We start from the raw sequence: 15,726 nt of genomic DNA on the forward strand, positions 1-15,726 counted from the left end.
ACAGATGTCACTATATGGAAAAGTACAGGATCATGTTCTGGAGAGCCAAGCAAGGGAGAAAGTAACTTGAAAAACTGAAAAGAATTAGTGAAAAAACTCCTAAATTAATGAATGGTGAAGGTTATGCTAAAGAGACAAGCATACTGAAATCCCCACACAATGCTTATGACTATAAAACTTAATACATACATATAGGATACAGGATACTACTTAGCAACCTCAGCAGCGAAGTGAGTGTGTCCTAATTCATGTGAATGTAGCATATTGTGACAAAACTCTAACAAAGAAGGGCATTAAAGATCTGGAAATAAAAATAGTTACTGAGTTAAAAACAAATCCAAACAAACCAAAAAAAAACTTGCATTGTTTCCACTTGCTTCTGGGTAGTCATTTTACTTCACTTGTTTATTTTACAATTCATTCACAATTCTGAAAACCATAGAAAGAACGTTGTTCAGCAATATACATATGTACATTTTGTGGATTGTTTTTAGGATAAGAAGACCAAAAAAGTTTATTTTGCAATGAGATACTTTGTTTGAATGCAAACTTTGATTTTTTTTTAATTAAATTTCAAAATGAAAGGAATTTTAAGATAAAAAGTTGAAAATTGCATTTTAGGGGTCATACAACATTTTCTGCAAATGAATTTGACAAAGAGGGTTCAGAAGAATTTAGTTGGTGTTCCTGCATTACTTTGCCAATACCAAATCCTTACATTTTACCAAAGAAGAATTAGCACAAAATGCTTTCAACAGCTCTTCCAGTCTCTGTATTCTGTTTGGGTTTATATGACACGTTTAATCACATGAAGTAAAGGGCGTCAGGCAAACCCCCAAAAGCTCTCAGTTGTCTTATCAGAAAACAAAGCTCAAAAGTCCTACATCATTTCATGCTCAGAGCTTGCTCACTCTGCTGTGTGGAGCATGTCCCAGTGCTTTGTTCATGGGAAGGCTAGCTATTAAATCCCACCTTCAGCCACTGGAATAAGGGCAAATCTGGTAGTATGTCCAACCCACTGTACCAAAAAAGTTCGTTTTTTCCTTTGGATACACAGATATTCCTGCTACACCGCCAAGTCACTTAACTTTCTATCCAGCTGTCAAGCCCTCCTTAATCCTCCCCACAGCTCTCTGAGTGCCCCTAATTCCCTGGCAGAGATAAGTGATTCAAAACTTGGCCGGGGGCTGACCCTTCTGCTCCTCTCTGCTGCAAATTCAGATGTGTGCCTGGGGTCCTCTACCACAGACGATGCTGAGCTCTCAAACCTGAGAGCCACACTTGCTCGTGCTCACAGAATGCCTCCCCCTTCTCACTAGGATGCACTGGTTGCTTTCAGAGATATACAGAAGTGGAAGACTCGAATTAACAGAACTTAATGGGAATATGAGAAGGAGGATTAAGCAAGATACAATCTATTTGTTCCCCATTTGCTTGTAAATCTCCTAAACAAGCTTATTCTGCTCTTCTATTTCTGTTCCCCCAAATGCTCCTTTTAGCAAGAACAGAAGTATAGCATTGACAGATTTATAAATATATATGTATATACAGAGAGAGAGAGAGTATGCACACATGATTTGCTATATATTAATGATCCACATTTCAACACTAAAATAATTAGAAGACAGGAGAACTACAGATTCTGGGGGAAATACAGAAATAGTAAATAAATAAAATAAAATAAAATAAAATAAAATAAAATAAAATAAAATAAAATAAAATAAAATAATAAAATAAAAATCTCCAGGCACTCAATAGTAGACTTGTTCCTTCATGGAGAACAAGAAAGAGCAAGGAGAACATGGTGAGCAAGAAGAAAACATTGAAATTATATTTTGATACCCTGGAAAATACCTGGACTAATTACAGAGCTATTTTTGCTTTTTTTGATGTGTCAAATACAAGGTTTATGAAGCTCTCAAGATTTTAGTAGAGAAAACAATAGTCACTAAAACTAGTACCTAAAATTGGTTATACTTGTTTCAATATCAGGGGAAAAAAGAATTATTGAAATCCATTAGGAAACATGTATATAATCAAAACTATTAAGTTTAAAAATGTTTTGTATTTCTGCTCTTCTTCAGAGTCGGAACCTTTTGCCCTTTTAAAGGTGTCTGACACTCATTCTCTCATGCTGAGACAGACTGAAAGCAGTGAAGAGACAGAAGTGCTCTGAAAGAAGGTAATTTTGAGATTTTTGTATGTTTGGCTGTAAAATAGTTGTAGTTCCTCCTGAATGCCAAAAGAGGAGCCAATGATCCTTATAACACCAGTCCTGGGGACCAAACAGCTTCACTTTTTCTGAGACCCAGCAAAGTCCAAAAATGAATCTTCCTGTGTGGAGCATTCATAAGATTTTACTAACATATTTATTAGTGCAATTGAATTGAATTGCAGAATAAAATATTTTGTCCAGTTAGTGGAAATCTGAGATACCAAATCAAGTTAGTCTGGTTTCTTTCTTTTTTTTTTTTTTTTCTTTTTTTTTTTTTCTCCTTCTATCCCTGGTTTCAAGACTGCCATGATCTTTGTCTCCTGCTCTTCATATGACACTCAATGCAAAATGCAAGTATTAGCACTTCACATCACTCAAGATCTGGGATTCCCGGATGCTTACAGTTGGGATAAAACAGTGATTTCTAGCTCTTGTGATCAATAAATTGAAACTGAAAAAGGCAGAATTCAGGCAAAGTAGTAATCCCTTTGACCTGATTTGGTATCTTATGAACTACTTTGGTTGAAAATGGAAGGAGAATAGGTTGTACTGCTCTGCTGAAGTATCATTCCTATTGTCACTCATGTGAACATCAGTATTTTCTGATACACAAGCCACCTTCAGGTCTAGGCATGATGACCAGAGGAAATATAAACAAAAGCCTTTATGAACAAAACTGTATCTCTGTCCATAGTATTAGTAAATGTTCAGCATGTTTTCTCTTTAACAGAACGTTTCCCTAATCTCCTAAAAGACTCACAGATATTATTTTTCTTCCAGAAATCAGACAGTTCATTCTTGTCTAAAGCTAATGAATTGGTTGCTATAGGCATTTAAGGGTCTAATACACATACATTTGCCTTTGAGGCAAAATCTTTCCCTGAGTCATGTGCTACCTCTTCTCTTCCACTGAATGTGTCATTGCCTATTTTTTCTTTCTTTCCATATATTTTATGAAGCTGAAAATCAAAGCTAACAGGGACAAAAAGCAAGTCCCAGCAGGTTGAAAATATCATATCTTAGTATTTTAGACACGTGTCAACTTGATAACATAGGCACAGCACTGGAGGGATTGCCAGAATGTGACAGTGCACATGGCTTCAAGTTTAGAGAACACGCTTCTATAAAAGTCTGGAAGGCAGCAAGGGCAAGGTAGCCAGACTGTGGGTCTGATCCTGATCTCCTCCTGATCCTACATAGAAAGGCAGGGAACCTTACACCAGCTAAGTCATGCTGGAAAAACTGTGAAGTTTTTAAAGAAAACTTCAGGATACTTGAACAGCGATGGAAGTGCTGATAGAAAAGATCTGTATAGTAGTCTACACATGGTATTTATTTATGGAACCTGAAAACAGTTCATTCCAATTGCATGTGTTAATGTTAGAGGAAAATGTGATATTTAATAAAAACGGTTCCATGCAGATATTTCCTGACACGGAAATACTTGTTTTTTGTATCCCTCACCTGCTTCCCATTGTATTTAATTTCAGGGAATTCTTTTTGCTTTTGTAGGTTTGTACCTATTTCATAAAAATACACAATGTTACTTCCACAGCAAGTGAAGATACTAATAAAACCTTAACAGTGACATTGTTTGCTTGTACATTTTTAATAGTTAGCAACATTTTACTGTATTGTATAGCAACTTGCACCTGGATATCAAAGCCCATTAAAATATTAATTATATCTCCCTCTTTCCCTTCATATCCACCTCATTTGTCTAAGAAATATTTCATTTATCCTGCCTCGCAGGTAGGTAAATGAGCAAAAACAGAGAAGGAGCCAACAGCAGAACTGGGAGAGGCACACTGGCGTTGAGGCTTTTTATCATGGGTTTTAACAATTCACCCGCCAGCTCTCCCTTGTGAAGTGACAAATGGCACAAGAGCTGAGGCCAGCAGCCATCCCTGATACAGAAAACAAAAGTATGAATTATTTCAAGTGCCAGGAATCCCTATATAGGCTCAGTGGAATAAAAGTGAATGCAGTAGGACCTGCAACAGCACCTCCTGCATCGTAAGGAACCTTTGGCTCTCTGCAGTGGATGGCCAGTGGCAGGCAACGTAGCAGCTGCACCAGGAGAATAAAAGCAACCATTCAGCAGGACACGGCAGCTCATCCACAGCCTGGAGGTTTGCGTCCTGATGAACAGACACTTGGTTAACTCATCACAATACCAGGACATGAAGGTTTCCCTGAGCCTCATGATGCAGAGGGACTAAAACTCAGATTGTTCTGCTCCGATAGCACCTACTGCTTGAGTTTAAAAGAAAAAAAAAAAAAAAAAAAGTTTCTTCCACTGTTAGCAATACAGGGCTCACGATACCCAGCTGGACTGTTCTGGTCTGTCTGACAGAGGGCAGTATTACACAGAACCATGAACCTGTTGATTATACTGCAATTCCATAAGCAGCTGCTCTATTTAAGCAATTTCCAAGAAAAAGATTTAGATTTGGTAGGAATCAACAGTTGTGGAAAGCACTGAGATATAAAACTTAAATCTAGGAAGCTTTAAATATTGATTTATTTTTGATAATTAATGTCAGCAATGTCTCTTGGATCATACGTAAATAAAGAAAACTGAACTGTGCCTAAGATGATAGGTTTTATTGGTAACAGAAAAGCTATTTTCTTTTTATCCCTGTGCAACTATATGACACATACATACTGGGAAGTTAAATGAAATAATTAAATGAAATAATTCCATGTTGGAGATCTAAATATATTCCATCACTTCCCTTTTCTGGTAACTTTTAGATTAAACAGGTAAGTCTTTTAGATTAAACAGGTAAGTCTTATATCATGCTCTTGTGAAGAAAGTTCACAGATTTTGTCATCTTGTCCCTTCTGCAGAACAAACTAATTAGTGGAAAAACAAACAAACAAGCAAAAATTTAGCTAGGCTAAAGGTAAGTGTGAGTATGCTTTTTGTGCTGTCCTGCACATCATCTATAAGGATACTGGCTGCCTCTTCCCCCATGAGCATGAGTTCATGCCCCCACTGATGCTAGCTGAAGTACCCTAACACCCTAATGTGGCTTATTCATTTAGTGGAACAGAATTAAGTATTTTGGGGAATGCACCACTGTACAAAACAACGGATTTTTTTTTTTCCTAAAAAAAGGTTTAAAGTCTAAGGAGGCACCTGAAAACTCATCTTTTTTTCTTCTGCCTTACACACTGCTGCACATTTACGTTGCCCATGGCAGAAGACACTCCAGTTGCCTTTCCAGAATTGTGTTCAGCTTACACAGGCTAACAACAGCAAGGCAATTTTTACAAGCTTCGGTAAAGAGGCAGATACTACATAGCAACAAAAGGAAGACTGAGCCCCTAAAGGTACACCATTTTTAGAATCTTAAGTATATCCTACATTTTTGTGTCCTAAGTACAAATCTATTATCAACTGTAGATTTTATAAATACATTCATACAGATACAATTTCAGTTCTACATGCACAGATATTCCCTTCCCAGGACTACCTTTTATGAAAAGACCTATGTACTTTCTATTTAACAGACAGCCTGCACCATCCATAGTGTTTCCTGGCACCCAAAGCACAGATAACAGGAATTCTACGTCTAAAATATCAGCATGCATGTGCAAATTCCCTAAGAACCGGTCACACATAAGAAGTCACTTCAATGCCAGCAAACTGTTTTTAATAGTGAAATGGTAACAGTGTTTGAAAACCTTCCAGCTGCAAATTTATCTTTCTTAAGAAGCTGTATGGACATCTTGCTATGTCCAGCCTGAAACCTCAGGATGCCATTCATGGCATCATTCAAAGCTTGCTGCCCCTTTGTGGACCCCCCACCTCAGGAAAGTCGGGAGGGAAGGAGGGGAAGGGGAAGGGGGAGAGGGATGACAGAGCAGCGGGGAGCTTACGAACAGAGAACAGAATCACGTAACAACACTGGACCAATGGACTCCAAGACACACCGACAAGACAAATGGACACAGACAAGACATAAGATTGCTACTGAGAAATAAATAAATAAATAAAAGAGCAAAAACCCCATAACACAAAGTAGGTATATAACACTGAGGCTGCAAGAAGCAGCCAATGGTATTGGCATAACTATTCCAAAAAGAAGAAATTATAATACAACTAAAAATGAAAAATAAAAGAATATCCCCCCAAATCATATACTACGGACTTGCTTGGTTAGCCTGAATGCGTAGCTCTGATGAAACACGAGATGGCGTCATCACAGGCCATGCACAGATTAATGAAGGCCATGGTTAGTTAAATCAGCTAAACTACAGCATGCCACAAAAATGATCTTGCACTGACCCAGAAATAAAAGATACAACAGATATTCTGCATTGCAATAAAATTCTTTTTATGCCATCTGCAGTTTGTTGGGTTTTTTGTTATTGTTGGAGGAATTTGTCCTGGGAGAATGCAGGGGTAAAGGGGATTCTCTTTTTCCTTCTAGATAGTTTATTCTCTGAACTCAATTTAAAAAAAAAAAAAAAAGAAAAAAAGAAGGGGAATAAGGGAAGGGAAAAGATGGGATAGATTTTCAGAAGTTTTAAAAAAGAGAGGGAAAAGAGAAAAGAATAGAAAGAAAGGCAGGGTATCTTCATTCTTTTGCACACAACTTTCTTGGGATGTCTAAAAATGTGGTTTTCTTAAGGATGGCAAGAAAAGATTTTGTTGCCTTTATTGGTTTGCAGATCTATATCTCTTTTTTTGAGATGATTATAACATTATTTTGTTGGAAGAACTCCAAAAGTATAAATTGAAAAGTACAGCAATGATTTTAAAAATTAAAAAAAGCGGTATGGCACCATTAAGAGCCAAAAAAATGATAAAAAAAAAAATACTAAGGAAAGAAATAAAAAGAAAATAAATATAAATCACCAAAAATTCATGCGGCACAAGATGAGGTGAAACGACAGAAAATGTTCTTCAAATATATACAATGTATATATCTATCTATATATACGCGGAGTATGTGTGTATATATCGATGGATATACCTGTATAATTTTTTTATTCTCCCTGGCCCACCCTACCCCAAGGCTAATTGGTAGATGAAACTATTGAATAAAAGTAAAAAAAAAATAAAATAAAATAAATAAAAGGAAGAAAGAAAAAACTCCAACAAAAAAAGAAATTAACATGCTTTGTTCACCAAGAAATAACAATATCATGCATCTGTCCACGCCAGCGGATGCCAGGGTTAGATGAAGGCATGAATTTCTGTGTAAACGTGATTGGATGATAGGGGCTACTGCTGATATTGGTCATTTATTGCTTTAGTATATACGCTATATGCATAGATATATATACATATACACACACCGTATATAGTGCATATATAGATAAAATATACTCATGGGTAGGGCCTTTGTAGTGTACATAGGAAAAAGGACCAATATGCTGAAAACCAAACTCAATATAAATTCCTAACACAAAAAAGAACAAAAGATCCTGTAAGTTGTCTGCATGATCAATTAGTAAAACTTGTTCGTCTGGTTTTGTATTGGCTATAAGACCATAGCTAGGAAATTCCATCAAATGAGAGATGCTTTTACACACCGGCAAGTGCCACAGGGCAATCCGCCTCCTTGGAGGTGTTGTGGTGTTCAGCCTGTGAGGTGGGAAGCCTACTTCTCAGCACACTCTGAGACATGCACCCAACTTTAAAGGGCATTCCTCATTCACAGCACAAGAAATGGAGGAGGACTCCTGCTTGACACCAGGAGAGACTGGGGATAGCTGAGCACCAGATTTGTGGGGGATGTCTCTCCAAGGAGAGATAGAAAAACCCAGAAGGCAGTGGAGTGAGGAATTTGCCTCTACACCATCTTCTTTTAAAGAGATGCAAGTATCCAGATGCAGATCATATGTTTACTGAGATTCAAGGCTTGGATCCAGCAGACAATCAAAGTTAAGTGCCAATAAGATCTAGCAAATGGTTCTCATAAGAAATTTAGCCTCAAAGAGAACATGGTTTTATGTCTTCTAAACTATCTTTGAGTACACTGAAACCAAAGTCTTCAAATGGACTCTGCAGGGCAGTGGCTCTGATCCAGGACCAAGTCCGAAGTAATATATTTAGATCTTGGGATTCGATTCTGACCCATATGAAATCTGAAAGCTTTTGATTTGCAGAGCGGCATCTCAGCTGCCCTTGTTTCAGTTATAGCACAGCAGGTTCACAGTGATGTATATCATATCTCACAGCTGCAGCAGTGAGTTCAGTAACCTTTGCGTTACTGGACCATAGCACAGAGGGTGATGGAAGGCCAAGTTCTGGCGTTTGGCAGAAACTCAAGAGCTTTAAAAGCTACACATTATCAGAGCAACAAAGAGGGGCCTGCGCTAGGTTGAGTCATTTCATTTTCAATTTGCTGCAAAAGCGATCAGGCAAGCCAGAAGGCAGTGTAAAATACACTGACCTGTCACCGAACAGGAGGAAGCAACTTCAAATGGGCCTAATTAAAAAAAAAAAAAACACAAAAAACACCACCACAAACTCACACACTAGAAAATACAGGCAAAATGATCTGGTTCTTTTCTTTCCACGATGTATATACGTTTAAGTACCAGTCCTTGGCATATGGCCAGAATCCTGACTTGGCTGCTGAAGTGGAAAGGCAAACATATCTGCTCAGCCAAGCCAGCACCACTGGATTTTGATAAGCTGGCTCAGATCGCTTTAGCATTTCACTGTGGCCTGGGCTGCGAGAGTGCTTCAGTAACGGGTGTATTGCAGACACAGTTCTACCTTCCCTGGATGCAGTGGGAAAAAGATAGACAAAGAAAACTGAATGAGGAGCACCACGAACCTGTCGCTGCTCCTTCTCATCATGATGCAATGAGTGAAGTTTACACTTCTGAAGATAAAAAGGACCTGCATGTCCTGCTGCCTTCTGGTGGCTTTGTACACCAGTGCCTCTGAGAGGAGGAAACCTCAAAATCTGGAAGTGTAAATCTCATCAGCAAGGGCCATCTGGGAGACTTTTTTACATATAATCAGGCCAGCTCTTTTTCTCAGTACCACAGAAATTCCCAGGGAAAAATCAGAGCTCTGGCTCAGGCAGACCCCCATCCCATGGAAGGGGAATAGGATGATGTAAAGGAATGTCTAGTAGTTAAGAGAGTACCTTCAGCAGATTTTCAGTGAATCACATTATTTTACATGGCAGATACTCAGGTGTCTGTGGGCACTTATAGCTGCTGACTGTAATGCATAGAAGGATTTTCAAAAGCAAGTAATTTTATAAATCCAGTTTGTACCTGTTTGTAGCATTAGATATCTAACTGTGTCAGGAGAGAGTTATTTTTAGTATGGAAATGTTGGCACTCTGAAATTTCATGCTAAACATCCTGTTTTACCAAATTTCTCCTCACACTTTGATTTTTCCACTGGCAGCATAAGCTGAAAACATTGCTATTGCAATTTATAGCCATTGAAGTAAGTGTGATTTCTGCGTTGAAACATAAATCACAAAAATATACCATAGGAGGAGTCTGATAAAGACCCCATTTCCTCCTTTAACTGAAATGCTTGGCAATCAGAATAATAATAAAAAAAGAAGCTGAGGTCTTGAAATGTTAGTGAAGCTTTAATGAAATGATTCTTACCCACTCATTTGCACATCACTTGTGGTACATTAGTCCTTTTAGCGTGGTCCTGTAAAATTCATTCCTCACTTTCATTATAACCATTGTGCTGGTATTTCACTACTGCCTTTATTTCAAATCCCAGTACCCACACTGTTCATGCTTTACAATTTGTATCATTTGGACCACTCTTTTGCCAGGTGGGGAGTTAAAAACTCAGAGAGATTTGTGAAAAAAAGAGAAGGGAGTAGGCTGAGCTATCTGTTAGCACTGTGTCCCTGCCATCCCTGATGACTTAAGGAAATAGAGAGTTTGAAGGCTGAAACATGGTGGAAGTTCCCAGCTACAAAGCATTGCCAAAATCAGGTTATTCCAGGACCAAGTTCTACCAAAAAATGCAGGCACAGAATGATGAATTCAAAACAAATGTGAAAGCACTAGCCTTGGGTGAATTTTAAAGTTATTATTGTATTAATCAAATGGCTTTAGGAAACTAGGAACATAACATTCATAATGCATTCTGGGGATTTTTTCAAAGCAAAAATAAACAAATAAATAATAATCCCAAATAAATAATAAGACAAAGAAAAAAAAAACACACAAACAAAACAAAAAAACTGAACTATTTATATGTTTCACTTTTAAGGACGTAAGATTCTAACCAAACTCCTTTTTTTTTTTTTTTAATGTACACAGAAATTCGATGATGTCTGTTCTCTATTATAGAAATGCTTAACTCATGACAAGCCTCAAAAAAGAAGATTTGAAAAAGCCTGTAAGAAATAAAATAGACTGCAGTTGCCTGCTGGATATCACATCATATATCTCACCAGAAAGAAAAGCCATCAATTTATCAAAATGTATCTGAAAGGAAGAAGTTGAGTCAGTTCCATACGGCCAGTCCTTCTGACTCTTTAATGGATACATTTTGAAGCATCACTGCAGATAACATGGCAAGAATTACTACGAATTTTGTTATGTTGCACCTATGTTTTGATATTCCCCAATTTGTTTGGGCTCACAGAAAACAAAATTAGTATAAATACATTACCATGTTAACTGTATTAAAAATCCCATGGACAAATGTATCCTTGTACATTTTCATCTTCAGAGCAATTAATGAGGATTAAAGAACACTAATAAATAACTACTGTTTCACTTTTGTTTCTTGTCTGTTTTTCAAACATTAACCCTCCCCACTTCATAAATCTTTATTATTTACCATGTGCCACATTGATATTTTTGCTTTCCCTCTGTGTCAGTGAAATAACTGCTACAAACATGTAAACTATTAATTAGCTAGGATCGCTTTTGGGAAGTGTGGCTTTCTATGCAAACAACTTTATATTAACCAAACAGTGATAAAATATTATTATTATTTTTTGTTGTTGCCAAGTCCATGGGATCCGATGCTTGGCTTGTATATTTTTTGATTTTATATACAGTGTGCATATACATGAGTATATATATACACATATACACACACATATATATACATATATAATCATATATGTATACATTCACACACATATCAATATATGTATGCATTGTTTTTTGCAAATGAAGTAAGAAAGCAAGCAAAACAAGACTGACCTGACTTACCTGTACTGGGTTCACAGTCAATGAAGTCTTCATCATCACTGGAACATTCAGCTGATGAAACAATGTCATCTGTTGTCTGGCATGTGAAGGGCAGGAACAAAGGAAAAAGAACAGAGGAAAAAAATATGAGATAGTTGCAAGCCAAGAGGCTGCTATGGAGGCAGCTAAGTAACCTAGAAAAAATGTTTCAGAATGGTTAACTTTTAAAATATTTAATTTGTACCAAGCATTCCAGCTCTGCCTGTGTAAATGGCACCCACCGTGGAGCTGGATTCCCCTGTCAGAGGAGTAGTGCTTTTACTGTGCTGTTGAATATTTCAGGTGGGCACAGGTGCGGGGTGCCTGCCGTGCTGTTTGGGCTAGCAGTGGCTGGCACTGTGCTGTCGAGCACAGTAGGTGCAGGGGGCTACGACACCTGTTTGGCTGGCAAACGTTCCTCTGACAGCCAAGGTAGATGTGTCCAGTTGGAGCACGCTGAGCTCCTTGATAAACATCAATACCATGCAGGGCCAGCCAGAAGGCACCCACTGACAGACTGAACAGATCAGGCATGTCCAGGCTGAACATGCTTTCTGCAAAGAAAAACATACAAGATAGACCCAGATAATATGCATCACCCAGGCAGCTAACAGTGCTCTGCTGTGTTGCTGAATGCATCACTCTGAGGCAGAGGTACCTTCTGTTCTGCTAATGTGCCTCCTGGGCTGGGAATCTCTTACATTTTCCAAGCTGCATTGCAAAGAACTGCTTCGTGTTTTAGGTACACCCAACCAACATGCAACTGCACCTGCTCGCCTGCCAAATGAACTGGGATCAGTCTGGCTGTGACTGGGCTGACAGGCTGACAAGTCCATTTCTGAAAGGTTTAAGCCAAACTGTGACTGTTCATGGCCTTGACAAGTTTCATCACATTTCTTTGCATTTTCAGCTGGTGATTTGTATTATTATTATTATTCTTTTTATTTTTGCTGCTGGCCTAATTAATGAACAGCATGTACTGCAGCATGTTAGAGAGATGTGTACTGGCGTCTCTTCCCAGCAGCATCTCCTGCCTATAATTGCTGCAATTAGTTGAATTAGTAATGCAGACCATTAGGGAGAGAGTCTGTGGCAGCCTCTGGACACAGGTAGTAACAGTACTGCACACAGTACAAAATTACCCCAGCTCAGCAGCATCGGCTTAGACTACAGCTTCTGCTGAAATTGTCTCCCTTAACAATTTCTCCTTGCAGAAAGCTGCCTTTTCTGCTGAGCAGCAGGATCAGTGGGATGTCTCCTGAAACAAAACAACTGATATGTACCTCACCAGGCAGGAAGTATTGCTTAAATCTCAGCTCTTCAGGAGCAGGATGGCTGTACTGCAGTACACTGTACTTCAGTACTCCAGGTGAATATTCCTGGGGATCTCACATCATGACAAACCTTCAAAATCCTTATTCTGGAAAAAAAAATCTCCAGCTTTAATTAAGGTCTCTTTTACATTTACACGCCTATTACGCTGCCTCCAAAATGTTGCATGTTCCCTCTTTTTACATAAACAAAGTATTCTGAGATCCCAATCTTGTCTTCAGCCACCCATGGTCCTAATGCCAACAATTGCCTCTCTGTCTTTTGACAGAAGCTCCTCGCACCCCCCAACTTTTTCTTTTTTAATTTGAAAAAAGAGAAAAAAAACAGAATTGAGCAGTCAGTCAGAAAGCTCAGATCCAGCCTGACGTTCATTCACTCTTGATTTCAGCGAGACAAGAAATAAAAATAGGACTGTTCAACTGTAAATAAAAATTATAAAAACAGAGGATCTGTAAAAAGGCAGGCATGAACTAAGGGAATCCCTAACACGTGTTACTTACTCTTGCACCAGCAATGCTGTATGGCTACTTTTTGTAGGATGCAATTTTGCAGTAATCACATGCATAAACACTTTCATGGGGAGGCAAGATTAAGAGCAATCGTAGGTGGTGCATACAGAGTAATTTCCTATTTTATGTGTTAAGGTCATTTTTTGGCATCTTCTCTCAGTCATGGAAAATGGAAGAACTTGGTTGAAATCCTTGTACTGAATTCTCTCTCAAAATGAACTGGCTTTAAAAGTTTGTCTGCTCACTGAGAGGTCAAGAAAGGAGGAATGCACAAAATATAAATTCACTTTCTATAATTCTGTCTCTGTCACATCTATTTTATGAAGCATTATTTATCCCAAAGGGCAGCAAACCACTTTAAAACTTCTGCAAACAGTGATCACATCCTCCAACAGTGAAATGCAGCTGTCCCTGGGTAGAAAGATATCAGTCTTTAATTGTACTACTGTAAAGTAATTTAGCATAATATGTCAACAAAATCATACTGAAAGAAAAAAAAAATTAAGGAGGCAAAATATATCTATTGAAAATGCAGGTGCCTAAAGCACCCATGCTAAGGGAGTGTTAAGGATACTATTCTGAATAAAGAATAAATCATCCATCACTACTAGAAGGCCTTGCTTACACAGTACTGAGACCCTGGCAATTTTTTTGATTTCCAGGTTGGATTTAGGGTGTGTGGGTTTTGCCCCTAGTGGAAGATCTGACAATTCTCACATAGGGTTTCATAGAAGAAAGTGATGATTTGCTTCAAGTAGGAAACTAACACAAAAATTTTAACAATGTGTTATCACTTACCAACTGCTGGACCTACTTGCCCATTTACTTGTTCACATCTAAGGGCTTCATGCATCATTAACTTGGAATCAGATCCACTTGAATTGACAATCTGACTCACTATTGTAGGGAATTCCTTTCTAATTTCTTTTTTTCCTCTTGATTATTAGGGGCATCATACAAAACCTGAAAGGTAGCAATTTCAGAAAAAAGAAAAAAAAAAGATATTTCTTCACATAATAAGAACTTTTTTTAAAACTGGGAAACACCTTGCAACAGAGTACTGTTGGGTAGTAAAGATATAAATGCACTTTGAAAGTGGCCAAAATAAAGGTAAAAACATCCATCCAGAACAATTAAACACACTGAATTGAGCACAGAAGGTCCCTGTGCCACAGGCACTGAAGACCAAACAAGAATTCACTGCTTGCATTGTCCTGTTTGGAACTCTCCCTGAGTACCCAGCAGGGCCAGAAGCAGGATGCTGAGTGAAGTGAGCCTTTGGGACATCCCACCGAACCACGTGTGACAGATCCTGAACATCAGGAGATGCAGAATTTTGAAGCCAAGATGAGTTCTGAGCAGGACCTGAAAGGTCATGAAGCCTGGTCCTTGTTTATCTTGGACAATTTCCTATAATTTCCTATATAATAAGCAGCTTAAAGACAGTAAATAGAACCTACATATTACGCACTCTTAGATTCGTCTTCTAGTTTTTCTTCTATAAAATACTCCTGCAGCTTGCTTTGGTTCTGAACAGAGGACACAGTCAGCCAGGCTTAAACAAAATTCAAGTGTGTGATGTGCAATACTTACCAAGCCTGACAACTCCAATCTGTACTTGCACTTTTACATAAGTAGTTGCACGCTTGAATCTATCAATTAATGTCTGTCCTTATCTCCCCACCTCCACTGCACGCTATTTCCCTTGATACTCCAGTTTTCTTGCTCTGTGACTGCTGTTTGTCCCATGCTACTGATTTTGTATGTATAAAAATGAGGGTTAGAAAAGGAGAAAAACCTCCAGAAGTGGTGTTAGACTTAAGTCAAGGTCATTAATGAGATCTCTACAAACCACAGAAGAGATAAGTACACTAATCTGTCTTGCCATTTCCTATCTTGTATATTTAATCTCAATACTTTCCATCACAATTCATCACTAACTGATTTTCTAGTCCCATCACATATTGGTTTTCCATGCACCTTCCGCTCAGATACTAACATCTGAATCATCCCAGAGGAATAAAGCTATTTCAGTGAGAAGCAGCAGGAAATTCCTGACCACAGAAACAGAGCTGAGGAAACCTCCAAAAGACCGTAACTTCTTGTAACTGGAATATGTAACTTTTAAAAGGGAATTTTCCCTGGATAATTATTAAACTTTTGCATCTACCAGATGGGACAGGCTAGCTGCAAACTCAGGAATCTCTCCATCATCAATTTACAGAAACAGTTTGCTGTGAGGCAATAAACAAAACCAGCTATTCCATTTCTGGTTCACTCTTAGCATTTTTGAAATTGAGCTGATTACACTCATCCATTGGCCCAAGGTTAGGTAAATGGATTTGTTCTTTAGTGTTGGTCCAGTAATCTAAACAGCTAACCTTTCTTATGTAGAAGCAACATGACAGTAAAGAAAGTTCCCTGTATGCTATGATGGAACCAATGTGTTTTCACTGGAGACAACATGAG

At 38.2% G+C, this 15,726-nt stretch overlaps 1 protein-coding gene across 5 annotated transcripts in view; it reads right to left on the reverse strand.

The window, feature by feature from the left end:
* Positions 1-15,726, reverse strand: part of NRXN3 (neurexin 3) — a gene marked incomplete at its 5' end in the record, with an annotated part of 932,654 nt that overhangs the window by 24,495 nt on the left and 892,433 nt on the right. For 3 of the 5 annotated variants that reach the window (XM_084286893.1, XM_084286895.1, XM_084286896.1), the window contains one exon: positions 11,390-11,474. In XM_084286893.1, coding sequence (XP_084143019.1) covers positions 11,390-11,474 — 85 coding nt within the window. The remainder of the gene's footprint in view (positions 1-11,389; positions 11,475-15,726) is intronic. The other 2 variants (XM_084286894.1, XM_084286897.1) reach the window with 1 other exon arrangement.

Source organism: Netta rufina, assembly GCF_964035555.1.
Source record: "Netta rufina genome assembly, chromosome: 5".
NCBI lineage: Eukaryota > Metazoa > Chordata > Aves > Anseriformes > Anatidae > Netta > Netta rufina.